The sequence below is a fragment of the Felis catus genome, chromosome C1 (genome assembly GCF_018350175.1).
Source record: "Felis catus isolate Fca126 chromosome C1, F.catus_Fca126_mat1.0, whole genome shotgun sequence".
NCBI lineage: Eukaryota > Metazoa > Chordata > Mammalia > Carnivora > Felidae > Felis > Felis catus.
The window spans coordinates 202,277,779-202,305,539 of record NC_058375.1 but is presented as its reverse complement, the minus strand read 5'-3'; the positions used below and the strand labels follow the sequence as shown (position 1 = coordinate 202,305,539).

At 50.2% G+C, this 27,761-nt stretch overlaps 1 protein-coding gene and 1 long non-coding RNA gene across 8 annotated transcripts in view; one reads left to right on the top strand and one right to left on the bottom strand.

Moving 5' to 3' along the window:
• Positions 1-27,761, bottom strand: part of PNKD (PNKD metallo-beta-lactamase domain containing) — a 60,573-nt gene that overhangs the window by 11,103 nt on the left and 21,709 nt on the right. Inside the window, exon 1 of one of the 7 annotated variants that reach the window (XM_023259680.2) lies at positions 8,639-8,846. The exons of 4 other annotated variants lie outside the window; for them this stretch is intronic. In XM_023259680.2, the coding sequence (XP_023115448.1) occupies positions 8,639-8,799 (161 nt within the window). In that variant the 5' untranslated portion in view covers positions 8,800-8,846. Of the gene's footprint in view, positions 1-8,638; positions 8,847-27,761 lie in introns of those variants that run through there. 2 more of the 7 variants (XM_045034469.1, XM_023259681.2) reach the window with 2 other exon arrangements.
• LOC123379275 lies at positions 9,564-18,147 on the top strand. Its single transcript, XR_006583539.1, has 2 exons — positions 9,564-9,989; positions 17,925-18,147. It is a non-coding gene; the product is annotated as an uncharacterized LOC123379275 (long non-coding RNA).

Below are 27,761 nucleotides of genomic sequence, written 5' to 3'. Positions count from 1 at the left end.
CAAACACACAGCATTAAACTAACAGACATACTGTAGGGAAAACAGACAATCTGACAATAGTTATTAAAAATGCCGAAGCACACCAAACCATTATCTGTACTGTTTGGGGATACAGATGTATGTAGTCAGAGAATAAAGGCATCTGAGCCTATGGTCAACGTGCAGGTTAGCAGGCTTCCTTCGGAGGCAAGAAGGAAGTAGGCTGCGGGGGTGGCCACAGGGACTTCACGGTGTCAGTAATATTTTGTTCCTTAAGCTGGGTGGTGGGGGTGGAGGTTGTTATATTATCCATCTTCTTTTGAATGCCTGAAATAACTCATTAAAATTTCAAGCTACCATCCTGCCTCAGCTCCGGCAGGTCTCTGGCTTCGAATACCCTCCAGGCCTCCTCCTCTTACTGGAATCCTAAATATCCTTCAGGACTCTGCTCAAACCCACCCTGATTACCCCAGCAGAAAGCCACTTTCCTCTGCTCCATCTAGAACATTCAGCTTCACCCCCCCATCACCCCACCCCCACCCCTGGGGGTGGCAGGAGCTGAGCCCCTCAGTGGCAGGGACCTTATCGACTTCTATCCGGTGTCTAATCAGTGAGTGCCATGCATGGGGGAGGCAGACTTGGCTGGTGATCCAGCCTGCTCCTCGTGTCTCCTCCGGACCCCCCTGGGAGGCCCCCTGCACTAGTAGAGCACAGAACTGGCACTCAGAAAATGCTGGCTGAGTGCCCAGGAAAGGCTGGGTCGGGGGGGGGGGGCGGGGGGCAAACATCCAGGTGTTAAAGTGACCGGAACGGAAGGTGTTCCTTCAGCTCAGTGGGCCCCAGGCCTGGCTGTGGACCCTGTGAAGCCCAGTGGGGGCTTGTGGGGCCCAGGTTTCAACCACCTCTGCCCCTCCCTCGCTCCCCCACCTGCTTCTCAAGTCCCCCCCTCCCCCTGCTGCACCCACACACCTGGCCAAGCAAGGTGCTCTGAGAAGCAGGTCACTGGACCCAAGGACATGGGTGGGCTGTGTCACAAGGCACAAAATGCCAGCTGCCCAGACCCTGGGGTCTGGACCCAGGGCCCCTGAATGGAGGAGCTGGAGGAAGCACTGGATGGGGGTCTGCACAGGCAGGTTAACTATTGTCAGATCATCTGTTTTCCCCACAGTGTGTCTGTCAGTTTAACGTTGTGTGTTTGAGCTCTGGAGCTCACTGGAACTCACTGGTCCATTCTTCCCCAACGTCACCTCAGGGCAGCCCAAGCTGAGGAGGTGCCTCCCATCAATCGCCTCCAGTCGGCCTCCAAGCGACCTGGAGGCAGCTGCTACCAATCTTCCATTTCATAGACAAGGACACTGAAGCCCGGAAAGGTGGGGAGGGGGCCGCCCATGATCACACTAAGGCCAGCAGTGGGGCACAGATTCATCCCCGGCAGCCTGATCCTGGAGTACACACCCTTGACCGCTAGAATCCGCACCCCCCCAAACCCAAATCAGGGTGAAGAATGACATGAGTGGGCCTGAACTATTTTGGGGCAGACCCAAGGCCTCTGAGGGCCTCTGCTGACAAAAATGCCACGTTAGGGTCACTTTCAGTGACCCAGACACACAACCCAGGATCTGGCCGCTGGAACCTCTTGGATCCCTGGTTTTAGCCTTTTTGAGACTCAGACTTGGGCCGAACTTATTACATGTGTGGCATTTTACCCACGAATGCAGAGGGTCCGAGACCCCATAGGCCTCAGGGTAAGACACCCTAAACTGGAGAATCCTGAAGGCCCCTTTCAAATCTCGACTGATTCCTAATCCTGGATGTATGACTGGGTTGATGGTTCCACGGGTAGCATCATGCACCAGATGCAGAAGAGTGGGAAGGCAGAACAGACCCTGGGCAGGAAATGTGAAGCAGTTACTGGGAAGAACCAGTCCTATCTCCTAGCCTCCCACCTAGCCGGAAGTCACTGCCCCATATAATGGGCCCCTACAGCTTCCTTTCTTCTGTTGCCAGAGGCAAGAAGCAGGAACTCACGCCCCAAGCCTCAGTTTCCTTCTCAGTGAAACCGGGTGCTCCTCCTCCTTGAAAGAGCAGCTCAGCCCTGAAAGGTCACATGATTTACAAGATGATGCTGACACCCCAGGGCCGATGTGGGATTCAAACTCTCTGCCATGGGGTTCCCAAGCACTGTCAGGAAGCTGGGATGTATGCGTGCCTTGGGCAGCTGCATCAGAGTGATCTGGGGTTGCTGGTTAAACAAGAAGATTCTTACCTTTTCCTCTTCTGCCTGCACCCCCACCCCCACCCAGATTCTCATCCAGCAGTTCTGGGGCCCAGAACTACCCACTGTCACCTTACCAAAAAGAAAAGAAAGTTCCTGGGGTGCCTGGGTGGCTCAGTTGGTTGGGCGTCCGACTTCAGCTCAGGTTACGATCTCGCGGTCTGTGAGTTCGAGCCCCGCGTCGGGCTCTGGGCTGATGGCTCGGAGCCTGGAGCCTGCTTTGGATTCTGTGCCTCCCTCTCTCTCTGCCCCTCCCCCATTCATGCTCTGTCTCTCTGTCTCAAAAATAAATAAACGTAAAAAAAAAAAATTTAAAAAAAAAGAAAAGAAAGTTCCTTAATTGGTCCTCTGGGACTTAGAAAAACCGCTGTGCAGATTGGGGAGGGGAGAGGGGGAAGGGGGAGAGGGGAGAGGGGGACAGCCTGCCTCGGGTGATTCCCTGCAGTTGCCCTGAGGAGTCAGGGCTGGGACACAGCAACAGCCACCCCAGTGAGGGGTCACTGGCACACCTTTCACTCCCAGCCGCACTGAACAGAGTGTGGCTTCTCTGGCTTCTGAGTCTGCACTTCCAGCCCCTTGGGAGGCCCCATGGGGCCTCAGCTGGGGATTGAGACACAACCCCTCCCCCCCACCCCTGACACCCAGGGAGAGCACACAATGGAGCTCTTCTTCCCCTCCTCCCTTGGGCAGTCTCCCTATCCTGGGCGAGAGAGGCCTGAGGGCTCTCGTTAGCTCTCCCATCTAGCCAGGGCCCCAGACTCCACTGGGACCCGATGGGCAAGCCCAGGTGGCTGAGGCCTCTGGTCAAGAGGTCCTTTGGGCATCTGCCCTCTGATCCCCCAGGACCCAGCTTGCCCCAGGCTTTGCATCTGACCCTACGCTCTTTATGAAACCAAACCCAGAAATGCTGTCTGAGGGCCGAGGGGCCTGGAAGGCGACCAGGACACAGAGCTGTGCTGGAACAGGCCTGCTCCCAGGACCCTTAGGAACAGAAAGAGGCTCAATGTTTTACGCTTTCTCAAAACTGAGGAAACTGAAGTTAATGAGACAGCTAAAATGGCCCTAGAGAGTGAGTTTCCTGAAGCTGCCAGCATGCCTGGTGGGGGTGGGGAGAGGGGGGAGACTTCTCCATGCCCAGGAGAGGGGCAGTACCTGCACGTGGTCAAAACAGGCCTGCCCTGGGGTGCCTGGGTGGCTCAGTCAGTTAAGCGTTTGACGGGCTCAGGTCGTGATCTCACGGTTTATGGGTTCGAACCCCGCATCGGGCTCTATGCTGACAGCTCAGAGCCTGGAGCCTGCTTTGGATTCTCTCTCTCTCTCTCTCTCTCTCTCTCTCTCTCTCTCTCTCTGCCTTTCCCCACCTTGTGCACTCTCTCTTTCAATAATAAATACATAAACTTAAAAAAACAAACAAAAAACAAGCCTGCCTGGGAGACCACGGGGCCTATCTCCAGTCTCTATGCCTGTCCTGGGTTGGGCTTCTGCAGCCTTCACAGCTCCTCTCAGGACTCCATCCATCCCCCCCCAGAGGGAGGAGAAGTCACTGCTGAGGGCTCTCAGGGAGGACCAGAGGCACAGCCGTTGCTGGAGGCCTCTTGGCCATGTCTCCCTGCCTATAATCCCTGCCAAGAACCTTGGGTTTTGTGTGATTTGGATTCTGGTCTGTTTCAGCTTTCCCCTGCTCTCCCTCATCCCAATGCCAGGCCCTCTTGATTCAGTCCTGCTCCCTGGGCTTGGAGTCCAGTGGGGGAATCAGATCTGGGAACACCTAATGCAAGAACAAGCAAGAGTGTGTAATGAAAGCTCTAAGGGGGATGCCAGTGCCAAGGGTCACGACAGAGGCAGAGATGAATTTTGACTGGGGAGCAAGGGCAGGCTTCATGGAAAAGATGGCACCGGGGCCAAGCTTTTCATTCATTCCAAAAACTTGTAACAAGGGCCACCTCTGTGCCAGGAACTGTTCTGGGAGCTGAGATACAGGAGTGAAAGGAGATTCTTCCCTTGTGTGGCTCATATTCTGGTTGGGGGAGAAAACCAATAAACAAATAGACATGTCAATATATAGGATGTCATATGGTGATACGTACTATGGAGAACAATAAAGCAGGGCAGAGGGGATAGAGTACAGGGGAGTGAGTGCTGCTATTTTTACAGGGGATGGTCAGGGCAGGACTCCCCAGTAAGGTGAAGTTTGGGCAGAGAGCTGAAGGGAGTGGGGCAGCAAACCATGTGGCCATCAGGGGCAAGAAGGTTCTGGTGAGAGAGAACAGCAGTGGCAGGGCACAGAGGTAACCCTGTCTTGGAGAGTTCCGGGAAGAGTGAAGTGGCCGACTGGGCAGAATGAGCAAGGTGAACAGCATACCAGGTGAGGTGGGGGATGGGCTGCCCTCAGAGGGCCTTTAAGCCATTCTGGAGGGATCTGAGCAGAGAAGCGGCGCATTTCTAACGTAAATCTTAACGGTTTTGTTCCAATTGCTGTGCTGAGAATACTTTGGGGGTACAGATGCCAAAGGAAGGAGTCAATTGAAGAGGCCTGGGAAGAGACTGTGGGTTGGCCCAGGGTGGTAACAGTGGAAGTGGGGATAAGTGTTTTCAGAGTTTGGATATATTTTTTCTTTTCTTTTTTTTTTTTTTTAAGCTAAACTCTACACTCAACATGGGGCTTCAACTCAAGACCCCAAGATCAAGAGTCATATGCTCTACTGACTGAGCCAGCCAGGCACCCCTGGGTACATTTTGAAGGTGAGCTTTGAGGATGCAACAAAACTCGACAGGTAGAGATGTAGGGAGGAAGGAAGGTCTGATAGGCCCAGACAGAAGTATAGAAAGAGCTCAGGGCTTGGGGAAGATGGCACTGGGCCAGGTGTGGAGGGGGTGTACCAGGGTCCCAAAGGCCTGGGTGAGGGGTGTGGACTCCATTCTGGAGGCATTGTGCCTTGGGGAAGGAAACGCTCACTCAGGGCCATGCTTTGGAAACTACCCTGCAGCAAAGAGGCCACAGTGGATGCTGGAGCTGTAGCTCCCCAGGGTCCCAAAGGCCTGCAGAAAGGAAAAGGACCCTCTGCTCCCCTCATGCAGGGGCTGGCCCAGCCCACTGCCTCTACCCCAGCCTTCATTCAGGTCACAAGCAGGTGGGTCATTTACTCAAGAATCATCAGCCCAGGATTCTTGCCACTCCTTGAAATCAAGTCAGTGGATCTTACTGGCCCCAGAGGAGGGCGTTCCTCTTGCAGAAGTGGAGCAAGCAAGGTTTGTCCCAGGGCCAGTTGGTCTTACTTAGGTTGGGAGAGTCAAGAAAGACCCTCTATGCCTAGGAATGAAGAGGGGGTTTGGTCAGGGAGGGTAGAAGGGCTTTGCCACCTAGGACTGTCTCTCCCCAAAGGCTGGCTACCATCTACTTTCTCAGTTCTGTGAGACATTCCCAGCCCTGGATGAGCCCAGCCTTGCTCCCCATTCACCCCTGTCCCCTGAGGCTCTGCTCAGGGCCCCATTCTGCAACACCCCCTCAACTACCACTGAGAAGGCAAAGGGGCAAAAGGGAAACTGAGGCACGAAGTAGGTGGCACACATAGGAGAGTCCCACACCCTTGACCCCAGCCTCCGTAGGCATACCCTGCCACTCCCTGGGGAACTTGTCATGCCTTGTCTCCTGCCCCAGATTGGGTCCCTTTCACATGTTCCTTTCCCCTATTCCTGCAAAGCAGCAACCAGACTCTGTTCATATCTGTGATCCCACAATCCCAACCCAGAAGAGTTAGGAGTTCAATGAATGAATAAAGGGATGTGGGATTTCCTGAGGGGTGGGTGGACAGGATAGGCTTGGAAAACAGGAGAAGTAAGGAAGAAAGCTCCAGAAAGATCCTAGCTGGTGCCACCTTCGCATCCATTCCCCATGCTACAGAATGAGCGAATGCTAACATTTCCCAAGCACTTACTATGAGCCAGACCTTTTGCACTTAATATGCACAATTTCATTTGATCCTCAAAGGATCCCCACGAGGTAGGTACTATCACCAGGCGCATTTTACAGACGCCAACAACTGAGGCATAGAGAGGCTGAGTTATCTGTCCAGGGCCCCATGGTTACTAAGCAACAAACCTAGGATTCAAAAGCAGATTTGTTGAACCCGCCTGCCATGTGCTTCACTGTCTCCCATGCCCTGCAGAGTCTCGAATGTGTGTGTCTATCTCAGGTTAGCCTGGATCTACCCTCCGCGGTACCCAGTCATCCCCACCCCAAGGCAGCTGTGGTTATGTTTGAGGAAACCCCTTTATAAAATTGTCAAACACCAGTGATTACCGTTATTAATGATAATAATTACTCTTCTCTTAGTATTTCCATCACCTGCTTTCCAGCCCCCAATGGAACCTTCTATTTGTGTTCCTCTCAGCCACACATTTAGGGTGGAGTGTGCCCGTGAACTCTGCCCCTTCCCATCACGGCCTGTCCCGTCACCACCCCCCCCCATCCTTCCTGGAGGCAACCCCACAGCAGCAACACCTGCCCATTTCCCCCAGACCATTTCCTGCTAACACCCCCTGTCCCTCCCAGCAGCAAGCGGCCTCTCCCCCAAGGGACTGGACTAATTGTTTCCCAGACCATGGAGGGGCAGGGTCTGGAATTCTGATTCCAGGCACGCCCTTCTGCTCTGCAAATTTTGGGAGGTGATTCCAAGGCAATGGTGAAATCCAGACACAGGAAGGCCCAACAGGAATACTGAATTCCAAAGAAGTTCTCCGAGAATTCCAAGTTTTGGGATTTGGAAACTCCCAGGGCCTAAGTTCTACGAATATCCAAGACCTCAGGATTCTGGGGCAGCAATCTTGGGAATTCTCATTTCAGGACTTCTGATTCCAGTTCTTTGTGGAAACATCTATTTTCCACTTCCTCAGGCTGTTTGTATGACTTCAGCATTACTGATTTTGAAAGCCAGAAGTAAATTTTAAAAATCCTTCCCCAAATAGAGCTGTACAATTCCTAGAAATTTTGTGGGTCCCAGATATGAAAGTATTTAAATGCTTGTAAAGCTCATTATTTTAACACTATTTGCAGAGCAATGGTGACTCGGTTGGAGCATGATCAAGAATGTGACCAATGTTGGGTGCCTGGCCGGCTCAGTGTTAGAGCATGTGACTCTTGATCTTGGGGCTGTGAGTTTGAGCCCCGAGCTCCATGTTGGGTTTAGAGATTACTCAAAAATAAATAAATAAATAAATAAATAAATAACTTTAAAAAGAAAAAAAAAAAAAGAATATGACCAATGTTTGGGCCATTAGAGATGTGAATGCCCCAAAGGCACCCACGATTCTCTCTCCCCCCATGTTTTTCTGGTTTTCCCCCCACCAGGCCTTTAGATCTCTACTCCTTAGACTGAGTTTGAGTAGAATCCTAGGGCTGAAGCTTTTTGGAAGACCTGGGGTGGTCTGGGGAGGAGGGATAATCATACAATGTCCTCTCTGAAGCTCAGGAAATTCCCGGGCTTGGGCCCTCCCCCAAACCTGGCCAGTGGCCAGGGCTCCCACAGTTCCTGTCCCCATCAGAGCTGCCCTCAAGCTTGAGGTCCTGCCCCCTTGCCCTGCTGGCTGTGGGTACGGATTAGGGGCCCTAAGAAGCCTTCTTGGGGCCCTAGGAAGGCTTCTTGTGGTTTTTTTCCCAGGCTCTTAGTGTCTCCATGCCGGATCAGAGCTGGTTACCGCCCTGGTCTGGCCCAGGAAAGGGTAAAAGTAGGGGGAAGGAAAGAGTGAGGACTCAGGAAAGGGGGTCTGACAGGAAAAAGTCATTGGAGGTCAGTGAACCTCGACAGATCTGAGTGAGTAGAGTCGGGTTTCACAGCCTGGGGCTTTGGACACGGGCCAGGGTCCGGGAATAGAAGGAAAGAGACAGCGTCCCTACACAGCTGGGACTCTAGCTTGAGACAGAAGCGCTTACACTGTGTGGTGGGGAGCTGGGTGATGGGGAGAAGGACAGGGACACATGGAAGGAGCCCGCCGTTCCCAGTGACACTCTGATGGTCTGAGGCATTCCTTCTGTTCTGCACCTGCCCTCTTTTTCCAGTTCCCTTGGCGCCAGCCCCTCATCTGGCTCTTTTCTTCAGCTGTCCTCTCATGCCTCCTTTCCCTGGCCATCCTAGTCTGCCGCTCCAATCCTTCCCCAACGCATCCCATTTTTCCAGCCCCCCTCAACTCCTTCTCTTCCTTCCTCAGTCCCCCTAAATCAGTGGTTTCTCTAGCCCGCCTCTTCGATCGCCCTTCTCTGGCTCTGGATCCCCCAGCCCCCTCCCCACCCGAACCCTCAAGTCCTTCCCCCGGCCCCCGCCTCTCAGTCCCCTTTCCCCCCGCGCCCGCCTTCCCGAGCCCCGCATCCCGCCGGAGCCCGACACTAACCCGATTCGGAAGAGCAGCCGCTTGCTGCGCGCCATGAGCAGGCCGCGGAGGGTCCGCCGCGCTCGGCAGCTGCGGGGACTCGCGAGCAGGACCAGGATGAGGAGCAGCAGCCCGCAGCCGGCGACCCACAGCCACGGCGCGGACCAGCCTGGCCAGGCCATGCTGGGGGCAGGCGCCCGCGGCGGATCGGGGGCGGGCGGGGCGGGGCGTTGCTAGGCGACGGCTCTGCCCTGGCCCCTTGGCAGGGAACCCGTCTGGGATGGGGCCCCGCCCCCTGCACTGCCCGGCTGGGGGCCGTGGGGGGCATTCTGGCCCCGCCCCGCCCGGCGACTCGCGTTCGAACCCGCCCCCTCGCCACCGCCGGCCGGGCGCACGCCCCGAATGCCACCCGGCTGGAGGCGGCCTGGCCCCACCCCCTCTGGCCGACCGGGAGGCGGGGCCGGTGTGGGCTTCGGCCCTGCGCTAATCCGGGTCCAAGATCTCCAGTGGCCTAGGAGGGGACCGAAGCTCGAAGGTCCCCCCGCCCCCCACCCCCGCCCGGCTTTCCTCCCACCTTCCCCCAACAGGGGACTCTGGGAGAGTCCCTGGAATGGTCCTCTTGGCGGGAAACCTTAGACAAACTTTTTCAGCTGGAAGGAACCTGCAAGATCACTTGGGCCAACTGCCATGCATTCATTTATTCATTCATTAAATTAGCATTCTCTGACCTCCTATGTGCCAAGCACTATGCTGGACTCTGAGAGTGCAAGGGTCAAAGACACACAGCCTCTACGTTCCCGGAGCCTACAACCTAGAACCTGCTGGCAAGGAAACAAACCAAATAAGCAAATAAATATAATTGCACATGCATTTATTTATGTTTATATACACACACATACACACATACATACATACATACATACATACATACATACTTGTGTGTGATTACAAAGTGTGCTGTTAGAAAGGGAGTGAGCATAAGGGGCAACGATATGAAGGACAGAGAGGACCAATTTAGATGGCAGAGGGCCTCCCTAAGCAGGTGACATGTAAACCATGCCCTGAAGGATAAAAGGTCACAGAGGCTCAGAGGGTGTGACTCAACCAGGATTATGCAACAATAGGTGGCAGAGACAGGACTAGACCCTGGTATCCTGCCCCCCAAGCCCAGTGGGATTTCCACATCATTCCCCCCACCCCCTGCCTCCCACTCCCTGCACTGCTGCCTTCCTGATGGGTTCCAGAAGTTGTTGAGGTCGGTGGGAGGGAAGTAGAGGGCAGGCGTGGTGACACCTACAAATTTGGGCAAACCTTCTGGCTCCAGCTCTGGCCCTGGCCCAGAACAAGGGAAGGAAATGCTGTCAACAGTCCAGTAAGCTCTCTGTCCTGCTGGGAGATGGTTGGGGAGGGTAGCAGGGGAGGCAGTGCTCCTGTTTTCTTTCCTGCTGCCTGTGCTCTGGCCTGAGAGGCTGGATAAACTGACCCATGTACTCTCCTTCTCATAGACTCTGATTAGACAGCTGGATCTAAAGGCTGGGGCCCCAGTGTGGAGAGCATGGAAGTGTAGGATCAATATGGACAATGAGTTGGAGGCCTCATCCCCACCCTTCAAAAAAGCCAAGAGATGGGTTGATTTATCCCCAGACTGGAGTGTAATCCCAACGCCTAATCCTGGTTTCATTCAGAAACCCCAGACATGGACTTTCTCTTATGTGGATGCATCTTGAGGAACAGAGCCTATGGCCTGCTCCCTCCCTGTCCCCTTGCCCAGCAATTCAGCTCCTTCTCCATGCCTGGCACACCAAGGGCTGTCAGGAAAAAAAAAAAGTGTATAGATATAGATATAGATATAGATATAGATATAGATATAGATATCAGATAGAATGGAATTAAGCCCCTGCCGTTAGCTTCCCACCTATGAGTGCCATGCTGGAGGCGGAGGGGAGAGAAGACTGACAGGCTACTTTGCAGAAAGCCCTTCTAGGCCAAGGGACTTTGTGTGTCTCTAAATCTGTGTCTCTACATATAAAGGGAAGAATTATGAAACCTCATCAAAAGCCATCATGAACACACCTTTCTGCTGGTAAGGCTGTGCCAGGCATTACATTGAGAAATCAAAACACAGTCTCTGTCATCTGAAACAGGAAATGCAGGCTCAGGCATGAATGATTGAGTCCCAAATCTTCAGCCACACACACATTGACAAGATGACAGATAATCATCCAAGATACATTTTATGAAATACATGAAGCCAGGACGGTTAGGGATAAGGAGTGAGAGTGGGTGTTTTAGGGGACTCACGTAGGCTCAGGAAGCCCTCTTCTCCTTCCCTAGACTGCTCTGGAAGACTTCCAACATCTGCTCCAAGTCTGCTTTAAAGATTTTATTTTTTAAGTAATCTCTGCACACAACGTGGAGCTCGAATGTATGACCCCAAGATCAAGCGTCTCATGCTTCACTGACTGAGCCAGCCAGGTACCCCAGAATCTGTTTTAGTTTCATCTCCTCTCCCATGAGAATCTTCTGTCCCAGCCAGACTGATGCCTCATTATTTACCCCCTCCTGCACTTTATACCTTATGATACCCAACTGCTTGTGTGTCCCTGAACCCATCACATTGCTTCACACCCTTGTGACTTTGTACATGCTGTGCCTTCTGCCTGGAGTGTCATTCATCCTTCGTTCCCCAAAGACTCAGATCAGATGTGCTCTCTTCAAGAAAGCTTTTCTCAGGGCACCTGGGGGGTAGCTGGGTTGGTTGAGCGTCTGACTCTTGATTTCGACGCAGGTCATGATCTCACGGTTTGTGTGTTCGAGTCCTGAGTCGGGCTCTGTACTGACAGCAAGGAGCCTGCTTGGGATTCTTTGTCTCCCTCTCTCTCTCTCTGCCCCTCCCCTGCTTGCACACGCGCCGGCTCTTTCTCAAAATAAATAAGTATACATAAAAAAAAAAAGAAAAAGAAAGCTCTTCTCGAACCCTCCCACTCCAGAATGGGCTTATGCATGTCCCCCCTTGTGCCATTAGGTCTTGTACATAATTCTTTCAATGCAATACCTCATGCTGTATATTTTTTTGTACGTGTCTATCTCAGACTCTAGAGTCTTGAAGACTTTACTGCCTTCCTGAAGAGTAGGGACTAAGGTTTAATTTATTCATCTTTGATGTGAATCTCCAGTGTCTGGGGTAGTACCAGACACATACCAAATACTCACAAATGTTCTTTTGGAGACAGAAAGAGAGAGAGAGAGAGAGAGAGAGCAAGTGGGGGAGGGGCAGAGGGCTCCACTCCCAGAATGGAGGGCTCAATCCCACAACCGTGGGATCATGACCTGAGTCAAAATAAGAGTTGGATGCTTAACAGACTGGGCCAACCAGGTGCCTCACACAAATGTTCTCTGAAATGGCCGACTCCATTGCTTCTCGGCCTTTTGGCTAAGGTCAAGTGAAATGGCCAACTCCAAGGCTCCTGCTTGATGGGACCAAGCCTGTCTCTTCCACCTTCTCAGATGCCATTCTTACCCTTGTTTCTACAGACCAGGCACACTGTTCCTCAAATGTGCAAGGTCATCCTCACCGCAGGGCCTTTGCTCATGCTCCCTCTTGGAACACTCTTCCCTCAGTTCTTTGAATAGGCAGCAGCTTCTCATCCATTGGGTCGCAGCTCAAATGCCAACCCCTCTGGGATGGAAATAGCCTGTATCTTGAGCTGACTGGTGACTGCATGGCTTATACCAGGAGCTCCCCATAGGGGTGAAATTGCCTCCCGGAAGACATTTAGCAAAGTCTGGAGACATTTCCGATTGTCACAAAAGGGAGAGGGAGGCGTGCTACCGCCATCTGGTAAGTAGGGGCCAGGGATACTGCTAAAACATCCTGTGATGAACAGGACGGCTCCTACAACAAAGATTTATCCAGCCCCAAATGTCAATAGTACAGACATTGAGAAATCCTTGCATATGCAAATGTGAAAATTCACCAGACCGTGCCCTAAAAATGCGTGCATTTACCATATTCAGGTTATATGTCAAATTAAAGAAAAAACGTTACCCTCTGAGAAGCCTTCGTTGCCCACCCCATCACTCTCGATTATACTGCTCTGCTCACTTCCTTTGTCACACTTTGCACAACATGACATGATTTTGTGATTCTTGTCTGCCACCCTGCTACATTCCATTCCTGCTACATGGAATGTAAGGCCCATGAAGTCAGGGAAGGATCTGTCTGTCTTCGCACCACTGTATTCCCGGCGGTGTGCACAATGCCTGGCTCAGAGCAGGTGTCCAGTTCAGTGTCTGTTGAACGAATGAGCGAATGACAGAAACAAAGAATGAATGAATGATAATTTGGTTATTGCCACTGAGTGCCGTGACTGTTGCAAGACTGGAGTTCTGAGCATAGGTTCCGTCCGTGCAGGACGGCTGTGCAGAAGCCATGCCCTACGCAGGAGGAAAGCTGGTGAACAGGGAGTCAGACCCAGCCTGGTGACTGCCCATGTTTCATACCATTAGGGCAGGCTGCAGAAGAGCCAAGTCTGAGGAACTCCTCTTTTCCCATGACCTCCTCCCTTGAGCAGCCTGGGGTGTGCTGGCAAGGCTAAGGTTTGCTTCTGTGACTCTCCTAGGAGAGACTCACTTAATGACCTGAGTCAGGTGGCTGGAAGCCGTGCCATTCTGGCCTGTGATGTGATGGTTTTAGAGCTCAACTCCCAAAGAGTAAGCCTCCTTCCAGGTTCCTGGGGTGGGCCACGGGTTCTGGAATCTGCCCCTTATCCACTTGCCATCTCAGGTCGTCTGTCCAGGGTGTCTGAATCCTGTCTTCCCAACTGGCCTGGGACCTTCCATTAGGATCGAGAGCATGCCTTCATCTCGTATCATGGCTCAAGCTTAATGCCGGGTGCTTGGCTGGCATTCAGGAGATCATGGCATTGATGGTGATGATGATGATGATGATGGCAATGCCAGTGACAATGAGCGATCATGAAGGAGCTGATATGGAAGAACTGTTTGAATATTAGAGAAAAGAGACATCTTGTTGGACCAGGGTGGAACAGTGAGTTCAGTGTAGAAAAATTCGCCAGATGCAGCAGTGGTGGCTAGCATAATCTGGCCCCCACGCAGCCCAGCCCCATTCACATCAGTCTGTACCCTCATCTGCTGCCCCCACGCCGAGCTCACCTTCCCATTGTGGACCTCCCTCCAAGGCGTGTGCCATACACCCTGCAACCGTGGTTTGCATAGCAACAATGCCTCTGACATCTTCTGCCTCCTCACAGCCTGCCCTGTCCTGACGGACCATGACCCCTCTCTTCTATTCCCTTCCTCCCTCCTGCTGCCCTGCCTTCTGGAGGAGAAACCTTCAGCCTCCCACATTTGTCATGTGCCGTTCCAGGTCAAGATCATTGCTCCTCCTGCCTCATTTGAAAGCTTCTCTCCACTCTTCCTCATCAGTCCGACCACTGACCCAGCTCAGACTCTGAGGAGTTAGACACCTGTTTTGGTCTTCCTGTCTACTTCCTGCCATCAGGGAATTGCAACAATCATGGCTCATTGAAACTTGCAGCTCAGCAGTTCTCAAACTTTAGGGAATCTAAGAACTACTCGGGGAGCCTGTTAAAATACAGAATCCTGGGCCTCTCCCACAAAGATTCCAACTAGGTAGGTCTGGCCAGGGCCCAGGAATCTGCATTTTGCATAGGTAACACTGAATGCTGCCTTGGCCTCACTTCCTGACCTCAACTCCAAGGCCTTTGGTGCAATTCAGTAGCCTACTCACGTGGTCACACCCTCCAAACTTCTCTACCCTGAAAACTTCAACTCCAGTGTCCTTCCCTCTGACCCCTCAGCCCCACGACCTGTACTCCTTTATCTCTAACCCCTAAAACCATGTGCTTTCTCCCAGCCCCTCAGCCCCTCCTGCCCACATTTCTTCCCTCCCAGTGAGAACTTGGATTCAGTCCCTTGAACCACTCACCACCTGTCAGCTTCCTCACCCACCTTGTCCCTCCATCGTTAGCCTACCAATCTCCAGAGACCTACCTGTACCAACCTGACAGTCACTCACCTTTTCAAACCTCATGGACAAAGCTGGAGAAGATGGCCATCCAATGTGAATTAGAGCCTCTACAATTCAGGGACCCCCGACACCCCCCTGGGACCCCTAACACCTATACTTGACAGTGCTTTGACTTTGCCGAGACGCCCTCTCATTACCTCCAGTTGCTATTGGAGACCTCAGGCACACCTCCACTTCCTTTACTTTCAGCCAATATCCTTAGAGGAGATAAGGTCTGTGCCCACCCATCATCTACAAATTCTGCTTCTTCCATATGAATTTTTAGAGGAAATGCTATTAGCCTTGTCCATATCTTCAACTGGTGTTCCTCCTGGCCGCTACTTTTCCTCACCCTACGAGCAAAGTTGAGTATCTCACTGCCTTACAAACGTCCCTTGACTGTGGGTCCCTTTCTAGATTCTATTCTGCCTTTATCTCAACTTTCCTGAAAGTTAGTCTCCATGGTAGGGGCGCCTGGGTGGCGCAGTCGGTTAAGCGTCCGACTTCAGCCAGGTCATGATCTCGCGGTCCGTGAGTTCGAGCCCCGCATCGGGCTCTGGGCTGATGGCTCAGAGCCTGGAGCCTGTTTCTGATTCTGTGTCTCCCTCTCTCTCTGCCCCTCCCCCGTTCATGCTCTGTCTCTCTCTGTCCCAAAAATAAATAAACGTTGAAAAAAGAAATATTTAAAAAAAAAAAAAGTTAGTCTCCATGGGTTTGGTAGATTGTATTTCAGTTCTCAATTCTTTCTTTCTTTTTTTTGTTTTCCTTCGGTTCTGAAATTCTTCATCTCTCCCCGTAAACACATCCTTTGTTATGTGACTATGCACATTTCCATAAAGGCAAAATAGACTCCCCCATGCCATTGGTGTTGGGCTTGGTTTTGTGATTTGTTTTGGTCAGTGGAATGTTAGCAGACATGATATAAGGAGAGGTCTTAAACATGCAATTGTGGTTGAACTCGGTCTCTGTATATGGATACATATACATGCCTTTTGCTGTAAGAACATCCCTCGGGTCTTTGCTGGTCTAAGGAGGATGAAAAATATGAAGCCAACTTGACCCCACTCCAGCTTAGAAGCCAGCCCAGCCCTGCAGAGTTCAGCCTAGATCAGCTGAAACTCAGCCTGCCCACAGATGCCTGAGAGAATAATGCTTATTGTTGTATACATCTCAGTTTCAGATTTGCTTGTTATGCAGCATTATTGCAACAATCACTGATGGAGACGGGGGAAGCAAAAATGTTTAGCTATTAATGGTGCTGGAAACGATGCTTGGACAACTGATTAACTATTCGGAAAAGAGCACTTTAGGCCTGTGCCTGGCAGAGTATACCGAAATAAATTCCAAGTGAATTAAAGTGTTAAGGACATAAAATTAAACCATACAAAATTAGGGGTGCCTGGGTGGTCCAGTCAGTTAAGCGGCCACCTTTGGCTCAAGTCATAATTTCATGGTCCATGAGTTCAAGCCCGCATTGGGCTCTCTGCCATCAGCACAGAGCCTGCTTCAGATCTTCTGTCTCCTTCTCTCTCTGTCCCTCTCCCACTAGTGCTCTCGTGCTCTCTCTCTCAAAAATAAATAAACATTAAAATAAAACATACAAAATTAGAAGAAAATTAAATGCATGTTCAACCTCTGGATAGTGGAAGACTTTCTAGGGCTAAAAGCAATAGAAGCATTTTTCTAATTTTTTAATAGGCATATATTACCATTAAACTCAGAGAAAAAGCAACTAGAGACCTAACAAGGGAAACGATTACCCTTTCAGCTACTTAAAAATTGTTAAACCTTTTGTATACTAAAAGAAAACATGCACATACACACAAACAAGAGAAAAAGCCAAAAACAAAAAACGTAGAAAATATTTGCCCCGAATTTGTCAGAGTTAATCTACTTAGTAAATAAATAAAGACCTTTTTTAAAAAATATTTTTTTGGGGGGCGCCTGGGTGGCTCAGTCGGTTAAGCGTCTGACTTCGGCTCAGGTCATGATCTTGTGGTCCATGAGTTCGAGCCCCACATCGGACTCTGTGCTGACAGCTCAGAGCCTGGAGCCTGTTTCAGATTCTGTGTCTCCCTCTCTCTCTGACCCTCCCCCATTCATGCTCTCTCTCTCTCTCTGTCTCAAAAATAAATAAATGTTAAGAAAAAATATTTTTTTAAATATTTTTTGAAAGTTTATTTATTTATTTTTGAGAGAGAGGACATGAGCAGTAGAGGGGGAGAGAGAGAGAGAGAGAGAGAGAGAGAGAGAGAGAGAGAGAGAGAATCCCAAGCAGGCTCCACACTGTCAGCAGGGAGCTCGACACAGGGCTTGATCCCATGAACCCTGAGATCATGACCAGAGCCAAAGCCAAAAGTCAGAGGCTTAACTGACTGAGACACCCAGGTGCCCAAATAAGGATGTTTCAAATATAAGGACTCTAATAAATGAGAAAACCTGAAAAGCCCAATTAACAAAGGGATAAATGGCTAATATACATGAAAAAATTTTAAACTCTTAACATCTATAGTGAAATTAAACTTCTTAAATTAAAAAAATCCAGAAAATGTCAGCTAAATAATGAGATATGATTTTCATCTATCCAAATGGAAAAGAATAAGACTAATAAAATAAAGACTAAGGTTTTACAGACTATGGGAAGATGGGTATTCATATGCTGCTTCTGATGATTATTAATTGGTACAATTTTCTAGAAAGCAATTCCCATTCATATGTGTGCTGTTTTTTTTTTTTTTTATCAATACACGTGTGGCAGATCCTGCTGGTTGATTAATACCCATTCTCCATCCCCCACCTCATTTCCCTTGCTAACCCCTATTTTGCTAGCTCTCTTATGAACTGCCATAGCCTCCAAGTGAGCCCCTTCCCAGCCCCGGTGGGTGGATCTTGATTGGTCCAAGCCACTTGGTGCACTCACTGCCCCGCCATGTAATTGGTTAGACCCAGGAATGTGATGCAATTCTTGCCATTAGATAATAATAGCAAATATTTATATAGCACAAATCACATGCCAGGCACTGTTCTAAGTGCCTTTATGCAGAAAACTCTCAGCTCCCACGACAGCCCTATAAGTCAAATAGCTATAATTCCCATTGCACAGATAAGAACATCGAGGCACCGAGAGATCAAGTCAATTGCTCCACGTTGCACAGCTGTGAGGTGGGGCAGGAAATAGGCTGCAGGCCTTCTAGGGAAGGTTTTCCTTGTGATCGAAAAGGGATACAATAGGACTGTGCGCTTCTTTGGCTCCAGGATGCTGTCATCTGCCTGTGATGCCTGGAACGGCAGCTGCCAATTTTAGGACTTTGAGGAAGGAGCCTAAGAGGGTATTGCCATACACTGGAGATGGCAGAGCACAAGTGAGGATGGAACCAGTGTCCTTGAAGACATAACCAAGTCCCTGTATTAACCAGTCTGGATTACCTTGCCCTTGGACTTCTCATTATGTGAAAGAAAAATTGTCCTCATTGTTTAAGCCACTTTTAGCCGTTGTTTTTATTTCTATTTTTTGATACTTGCAGCCCCAAACACTCAAATACTGTGGGTAGAATTTCCATTTCAATATAAGATGCTACCAGTGATGACTGTTGACTGATGAACTTATGGGGTACCCTTTGTTTTCTTTTTTTATATTTTAAAAATATTTTCTGCCCTTCTAGAATGAGATTGTATTATTATTTTAACCAAAAAGATGATTTAAGGGGTGCCTGGCTGGCTCAGTCAGTAGAGCATGAGACTCCCGATCTCAGGGTCATGAGTTCAAGCCCCACGATGGGGATAGGGTTTACTTAAAAAAATGTTTTATATTGTTTTATGAAAATAAATAAAGCACTCCTCCTTCCTGCCTTTCTTTCTCACTCCCCACTCATTCTCAGGCCAATCAGCTGAGCTTCTGCCCCCACCGGTCCATCCTGATTTGGCTCTTGACTCCTACAACGTCAACCCCCTTTGTCACTGTTCAGTCCTGGTCACCTAACCTCTGGGCAGAGCCTTCTTTTTGCTTTGCTTTCCTGTCATGGTCTCTTCCGACTGTTCTCCCATACACATCCCGTTCTGCTGCTGCCACTCACGTGTCCAGTTCCCCAGAGTTCATGACGTAGCCCTTAAATTTCCAGAGCCACGTTCACTGCTTTCTTTCCCTGCCTCAGTCTGACGTGGAACGCATCACTCCCAAAGAGGAAAGTACACCTTGGCTTCCCTCTCGAGTTCCAAATCGAAATGCCCATCCTCTTTCCGGTCATCTCCAGGTGTGGCAGAGCAGGTGTAGAGGGGCCTCAGTCTATTTCGTGGCAAAAGGGACCGAGGATCCATACGGAGCTATTCTGATGATTAACTGTGATTACCCAGGGAACGTACATGGTGCCTGGCTCATCGGAGGTGTTCTTTCAATGATGTTATTGAATCTTGTATCATTCTTGCAACATCAACGTCTGGTCCTCATATGTGCTCAAGTACACATTTTATGAATGGATGCAAACAAAGGGTGTGATCCTTCCCCCTCCATTCCCCACTGCCATCACCCAAATTTGGGCCCTGGAGTCCTAACACCCAGTCCACCGCAGACACCTGTAGCCCCCGCCCGGCTTACATGGACTATCAGACAAAGCCTTTGGAAGCCCAGCTCTCAATCAGGTCTGACCCCCTGCTCAAAGCCAGTGTCTACACCATTAAATTCACATTGCTTGACTTAGCAATATGGCCTCAACCCAGTTTTCCAGCATTTTATGCTCCCACTGCTCCCTTCCACGTGCCCCCCACCCCTCCAGTCGGCCTGCCCTGGTCACTGTCCTGGGGTTTTTGCCCCCTACATCTGCCCCACCACACCTGGAGAAATCCTCTGAGGCACACTTCTGCCTCCGCACAGCCTAGGCGATCTAATACACTCCCAGAAATAGCTGTAATTAATTAAGGCCGATTCTCAGTTCAGGGAGTTCTGCAGGCTCTCCCACAGGGAGGAAGGGAGGAGTGTGAGGGCAGTCCCCAGGGAGACTGATATGTCTTCTCTGGGAGTACAGCTATTTTATTTTATTTTATTTTATTTTATTTTATTTTATATTTTTGAGACAGAGAGACAGAGTGCAAGCGGGGGGAGGGGGGGGCGGGCAGAGAGAGGGAGACACAGAATCCGAAGCAGGCTCCTGGCCCTGGGCTGTCAGCACTGAGCCCGATGCGGGGCTTGAACTCACGAACTACGAGGTCATGACCTGAGCTGAAGTCTGATCCTTAACTGAGTCACCCAGGTGCCCCGTATACAGCTCCTTTAAAACTGAAAGTAAATGCAACCTCCTTTCCTAAGCCCCTTCTGATCACAACTGGTCATTACTCTATCTCCAGACTCTAGTAAAATGCATGCTGCATAGTTGTCAAAAGGAAATGAATAGTTTGAAACGTAACCCTCACTATTTCTGACCTTGAACTGTCGGGGGGGGGGGGGGACCGTCCACTGGGAGAGCCACTGTATGTGGTTTCCAGGACCATGGCCTCCCCTGTCTCCTCCCTCATCCCAGCGCCTAGCACGGTGCTGGAGTCAGTGCAGAGTGATACGTGCGGGCTCGGGTGCGGGGAAAGGAAGACCAGAACTAGGGTGAGCGATGCTCTAGTCTGCACTAGGCATGGGCCGTGCCTTGTGTGTGTTATTTCATCGTCCTAACAATTGTGTAAGGCAGGCGATGACGTCCTCACGTTAGAGATGGACAAACTGAGGCTCTGGTAGGCTAAGTGACGCACCCCATCCCAGAGCTAGTAAGTGACAGCCAGACTTCAGTCCTAGTTTTGTGTGACCCCAAATCCCAGGCTCATCCCCCTGACACTGTGTTGCCCGCCGGGGTAGAAGACGGTTCGGTCAGAATTTTCCGGGAAACACGCCAACTAACGACTCGAGGAGAGCTTTGTGAATGGCATACAAGGCCAAGCGCGCGGTGTAAGAAACACAAGGGATAGTGCAACTCCCCAGGGCTAGTGACAGTGAGGCCCTGGCACCACCTCTAGGCCCGACAGGCGAGGGGATGGAGCAGGTATGGAACGTGGAGGGACAGAGATGTGTGGACAGGGGCACCTGACCTTGGGTTGAGGGATACTGGGAACTTTGGTTCAGGACTGAGCCAGTCTGTGGTGACCCTTCAGGAGGGGGAAGGAGAACAAATACCCTGACTTTGCTCGCTCCTTGCCTCCCCTCTCTCCATTGGCCAAACCCAACTGAAGCTGGAGAACTGAAGTCCCACCGACGACGTGTCCGCACAGGCCAGCTCTGCGCACAGCGGAGCAGGGTAGAGATGAATGTGGGGGCACGTGGGAGACGGCTGGCCAAATGAGGCCCAAGAAGATATGTGGGTTTGGGGGGGGGGGTCTGTGACGGAAGCGCACTGATTCTTCAGAGGTGGAGGCCCACCACCGCCTTGGACCCGTGCGGAGAACCGCTCCTAACTAGCCTCCCTGCTCTCACGCCCCCCCCCCCCCCCCCCCCCCAGCCCATTCTCCGCTCGGAGCCAGGGCATGGTCTTAAAATACGAACCAAATCATGCCTCTCCCCAGCTCGGAACCATTCAGTGACTTCTCTTTGAAGTAAAATTCAAAATCTTTAAGGAGGACCAAGAGGTCCTGTAGATCTGGGCCCCGTCCACTTCCCAGTCTCCTCTTAGGCCACGCCCCAGGGCTCCCACTCACCTCAAAGTTCCCCGAGGACCCCCCCACTCCCCCGCACTATCGGCTTCCGGGTAGCCTCCACCGCCTCCTCACAGCTTGTTCCTTCGGTGGAGAATGACCACAGCATGCCTGCCACTGCCCCACACACGTGCGCACACACACATCCACACACCCCACACACATCGCATAGCATATACATACACACAGATACACATACCACACACCGTACGCCACACACACACACACACACACACACACACACACGGCCCATCTGACTCAGGCTACTCTTCAATTCTTCAAAGCCACCCTGTCGGGCAGCTGCCTTGGCCTCTCCAGTTGCCACGAGGTCCCGTGTACTGCTCTCTTAGGGCACCACGCCCATTTCTCTTGGGCGTAGGTGTTACTGTTTGTCGTGATATATTCACCAGTGAGAGCGCTTGCTCCTGTCTGTCTTCCCCACTGGAGGTTCCAAGAGGGCGGGAGCTGTATTTACCGTTTCCCTCCCGTCTAGCCGCCCCGTAGTGCAGGGCTGAGGGCACGGTTCACCCCTCAGCCCCCCAGCAGCACTTGCCGAGTTAGTACAACAGGTCCGGGCGTCAGGCCTGACTCCGCAGCTCCTCGCCACCGCCACCGTGAGCCCGCGTGTGCGTTCTACTGCTCTGAGCTCAGTTCCTTTTCAAACTGACTTCTTATTATGGAGAATTTAGAGCCACTAAACGAAAGAGAAAATACTAGAAGGCGCTCTCCTATCCCCGTTTTCTAACTTCAACACTGGTCAACTTGTGGCTTTGGTTTCTTTATCCATAGGTAAGAAAGATTAGGGTGATCTTCAACCTTTTTTGACCATGACTCACAATAAGGACAGTTTTCATGAAGACTCATACACACTAGACGAGTCAACAAAACTAAAGCAAAGTTACATGTAATAATAGTGCTTGTATCCTCATTGTTTTCTGGTCTATTTTTTCACTGTCGGTATGACCCACTTAATTGAATTCATTAATGGGTCATGATCAGCAGTAAAAGGACACTGCACTGGATGATCTTCCACCTGTCTAGAAAAATTCTTGCCAAACAATGATAGTCAGATCCTGCCCCCTAGTGGTCATGTTTGGAACTGAGCTTGTCTTCTTAGAGGTCAATTTTTTCAGTAAATAAATTCATTTCAGTAAAAAGTGCCGAGTTCAGGACCTATGCAAGGCATCTGGGGAGAAGCCGGGGGGGGGGGGGGTGGTGTCTGCGATGACTTACAGCATAGACCTTGACCCCGAGTCTTCCTCCAGTTGATGACCAGCATAACTGCTATAGATCTGTGCTGGCCAATATGTTGGCACCAGCCCCATGTGGCTATTGAATACTTGAACTATGTCTAGTGCAACTGAGAAATTGAATTTTAATTTTGTCTTATTTCAATTCATTTAAACTTCAATATAAAAATCAACACTTATTTCAGTTACTCAAATATGTATGGAACAATACTTTTTCAACTGTACGTTTTTTATAACATCTAGATAAAGAGTCAATATTTCTGATGAAAATTTAACGTCCAAATTGAGATGTGCTATAAATGTAAACGAGATTTCAAAGTCCTAGCATGAAAAAAATCCTGCCAATTTAATTTTTTATACTTGGTTAAATGTTGGAATAGTGTTTTTGGATATGTTGGGTTAAATAAATAATTAATTAAAATTCATTTCACGTGTTTACTTTTACTGTTTACTTTATTTTTAAATTTTATTTATTGATTTTGAGACAGAGAGTGAACAGGGGAGAGGCAGAGAGAGGGGGAAAGAGACAGAATCCTAAGCAGGCTCCATACCGCCAGTGCAGAGCCTGATGTGGGGCTCGAACTTACAATCACGACCTGAGCTGAAACCAAGAGTCAGATGCCCAACTGACTGAGTCACCTAGGCGCCCCTATTTTTACTTTTTAAATGGGCCTAATGGAAAATTTTTAACTACTTATGTGGCTTAAATCATATTTCTAACGAATAACACTCTCAAGGCTGGAGTTCTTCTGACATCTCTCCTTCCAGCCCCTCCTGTGTATCTTGCATCCTTGATGGAGGTGAAGGAAGATGCTAGAATCCTCAATCAGACTGGGTAGGGATGGGGACAGGGATTAGGAATTAAGTGTTGGCCAGGGGCACCTGGGTGGCTCAGTCGGGTAAGTGTCCAGCTTTGGCTTGGGTCATGATCTTGTGGTTCATGAGTTTGAGCCCCAAATTGGGCTCCACGCTGGCAGTGCGGAGCCTGCTTGGGATTCTCTCTCTCTCTCTCTCTCTCTCTCTGCCCCTTTTCCACCTGTGCTCTCTCTCTCTCTCTCTCAAAATTAATTAATTTTTAAAAAGGAGTTAAACATTGGCCAAATTAAGGTTGGGATGCCTATGGCCTCGTCTAGAAGAGTGCGGTCCACCAGGCAGCAGTGACTTGCCTGGAGCTCCTTAGCAATGCAGATTCTCAGGTCCCACCCTGAGAAGCAGAATCTGCATTTAGACAAGATCCCCACATCACTTGTTTGCACATCAAAGTTTGGGAGAGCCAAGTGGAGATACAGGGGGCAGTTCTCTGCATTTCTTTCCTCAGGGACATAGGAAGCAAGGCCAAGGCTGAGAGTGAGGCTTTGGAGAAGGTGTTGGAGCGCTGAAGAGATTGAGGGAAGTGTGGAGGAATCATCTAGGGTGGGGATGTCAAGATGAATGATGAGAAAAAAACCCAAGTCTTCATGAACTCTGTGAGATCAGCCAGCACCTTCCTTCTCCCCTTCAGCCGTGTGCGTGCAGGGCAGCATCTGCCCGATGAGTTCCCCCGGGCAGAGAGGGGCAGAGCAGTGCGGTGATTCTCACGAGGGATCAGGGATGGAAGGGGAGAGAAGCGGGGAGGGACAGGAGGAGGATGGGAGATGCATGAGTTGTCAGTCCTGGTGTGGTCACAATTGCAGTTGGGGTTGTTGAGCTGGAGAGACAGATGATGGTCAGGGCGTGGGCACTTGAAATTGAGATGATAGAGGGGGTGCAGTTACGGGTAACGAGAGGTTCCAGGGCAGCTATTATCTTGGGCTGGGAATAAGAGAAGAGGAAATGGCTGTTGGCTTTTTGGAGCGCGCAGCTGTTTAAGGCAAATGCAGGTAAAATATGAGGACAGCCTTTCTGCCCACGAGAGACCTGCAGAAGCTGGGAATCCAACGGGTCAGGGTGACAGAGGAGATCAAGGTCCGAAGCCGTGGAGGGCAGGGTGTGAGGGCAGGATTGAGCTACACAAAGGCAAATTCACCTATCAGGTCCTGTTAAGTCTTCCTGAATGCAATCTCGCCATCACGCCGCTGGCTGACTGAGTCACTGGGCTTCTCTTTCAACCGACCACAGCAATTCGCAGAGTTTGCTAGGCTCCAAGTATTTGAAGACTGCCATTTTTAATCCTTATACCCTATTGTTACCTCCCTTAAAAAATTTTTTTTAATGTTTATTTATTTATTTAAAAAAATTTTTTTTTCAATGTTTATTTATTTTTGGGACAGAGAGAGACAGAGCATGAACGGGGGAGGGGCAGAGAGAGAGGGAGACACAGAATCGGAAACAGGCTCCAGGCTCTGAGCCATCAGCCCAGAGCCTGACGCAGGGCTCGAACTCACGGACCGCGAGATCGTGACCTGGCTGAAGTCGGACGTTTAACCGACTGTGCCACCCAGGCGCCCCTTAATGTTTATTTATATTTGAGAGAGAGACAGAGACAGAGCATGAGTGGGGGAGGGGCAGAGAGAGAGGGAGACACAGAATTCAAAGCAGGCGCCAGGCTCCAAGCTGTCAGCATAGAGCCCGACACAGGGTTCAAACTCATGAACCCTGAGATCATGACCTGAGCCGAAGTTGGATGCTTAACCGACTGAGCCGCCCAGGCACCCCTAATCTCCCTTTTTTTAGAGATAAGGATATCAAGGCTCAGAGAAATTAAGTAATACGCCCAATGTCACACAGCCACTAAAGTGATCTGAACAGAGCCCAGGTCTGTCTAGCACCAAAGCTGGCTGATATTCGGATTCACCAGGGGGCCTTCGTTTCAGCCTCCGCTAAGATGCTGATTCACATTTCTGAGTCTAGGAAGAGGTATCCCCAAGGGAACTGACCTATTTTCACAAGCCCCTTAGGTGATTCTGATAGTCAGGGAAGATTGGAAAGCATTGCCCGGTGCCCTGGCCGCAGCACAGTGGATGCCAGGCGGGTTCTGTGGCCCAGCCTTTGTCACAAGGTGACGCATCCAGGGAAGGAGTTCTTATCCAACCTGTCTCCAGTTCTATTGAGCTGCTAAGATCGCTAGCAACAGTACCACGTGTGTGCCATTTTCAATGCTTTTCACGTAGATGATTTCATCCAAGGCCTCAAAAGTGCAGGAGGTAGGAAAAAACAATATGATTAGACTCATTCATAAGTAAAGAGATGGGCCCCAGGCCTGACAGCCATTCAGGGGCAAAGCTAGGACAAACCTCTTGTTTCTGGGACATCCACATCCACCCTTCTTTCTACTCCCAATTTCTTTATGAGAGTGCTGACTAGGGGCACTTGAGTGGCTCAGTCAGCTCAGGTCATGATCTCACCGGTTTGTGGATTCAAGCCCTGCATGGGGCTCTATCCTGATGGCGCAGAGCCTGCTTGGGATTCTGTCTCTTCCTGTCTCTGCCCCTCCCCCACTCGTGAACACTCTCTCAATCTCTCTCTCAAAATATATAAATAAACAAAAAAAAAGAAGAAGAAAGTGCTGACTAATGTTTATGGATAATAAGACTAATTTTTAGGGGAAAGAGTTCTAATTTTTTAATGTTAGAATCCCTTTAATTCAACAGATGATGGGGCAGGGCTGTCTGAAGCTAGGGATGAATGAGACTTTGTCCTAGCCCTCCAGTGGGGAGAAAGAGGCATATTTACCCCAGGCTGCATTAAATGCCTTGAGTCAGTAAACACAGAGTCCTCTGGAAAAAAAAGGGGGGGACCGGCAGCTTTTTGGAGAAAGTGATAAATGAAAAGACCTTTCTTGGGTGGAGTAATGCATAAACTCTAAGTAATCAGGCACACTGCAGGAGGAATTTGTAGGACAGATGATTGGAGCCCTGGGGCTAGGTGCAAAGCTGAACTTTCCCTGCCCACTCCCTTCTGGTTCCACCTGGGCTCCTGGGACACCACCCAGGGGCCCACTCCTCCCGGACCTCCCTTTGCCTCTCCTCTCATCAATCACTAAGCTTTGGCTACCCCGTCCCTAAAACAAACAGCAGCCTGATTCCTTTCATTCCCTCTACGCTGCCTCCAGCTGCCTCTGACTTGACTGAACTTGACTTGACTTTCCTCCCAGGGCAGGATTGACAGAAAGATACAAGACGCCCAGTTAAATTTGAACTTCAGATAAGCAAGGAATAGTTTTTAGTGTATTTCCAAATATTATATGGGGCAATGACACATACTTAGGGAAAAAATTATTTGTTGTATGTCTGAAGTTCAAATAAAACTGGTCATCCTGCATCTTTATTTGCTGAAGCCAGTGACTTCACTCTAGGGGCGCCAGCGGGCCTCCCGCGACCTTCCCAACCTCCTTCTAGGTGGCTGCTGATAGTCACATGCCTCCCATTGCCCTGGAGGTAAAATCTCAATTCTGACTCCCTGTCTCCGAGCTCAGCCCAACTTCTTGCCACTCCTACCCCACTCTATCCGCCCAATCCTAGATTGCTGGGACAAGGGGGCCCTAAACCCCTTGCTTAAGATAAGATGCTGTTCCCAAGTAAGCATTTCTTCATCCCAGCACTTGCCAAACTGTCAAAATTATAATTAGGTGGTCTTTAACCATCTCCCCTAGACTGTGAGTTTCTTGAGGACAGGGGCTATGTCCTTCAGTTTTGTCACCTCCAGAACCAGAAATTGCTGTCTGCTTGACAGACAATAGGGGCTTAATTAATGATCTGCTAAGAGTCTTATGAATAACACATTTATCCCTTTTATCCAGGGATAAAAAGGGGTCAAGAGAAGGGTACTGAATGCCTCTGGTGTGCCCTGGGCTAGATGCTTCGTTTCAGATTCTTTTAGGATTATAATCTTGATTCCATGATCAGCAAATAGGCCCAGGAAAAAGCAAGCAGCAAGGCTTGCATGGGGCTTCGTGGTGTGTGTCCCCACATTCCACTTGCCCATGGGGCAGATGTGACTGCTGGCTGGGAAACAAATCTCCTTGGAGACTGTTCTAGCAGTTCCCAGAAAGTAGAGAGGTACTTTCTGGGGAACGGGCCCAAGCGTAGAGAACATGAAGGGGTGTCTGGAGATCTTTCCAGATTCTGCAAGGCTTTGCATCTCACCTACGGCTCTATTCTGATATCAGGGGACTTGCTCCGGTGAGCTCACGCTTTGGGAGGGGACTTCTTAAAATGAGGTCTGTGGCCCCCTAAGAACTGAATTTACATTGGGAGTTGGG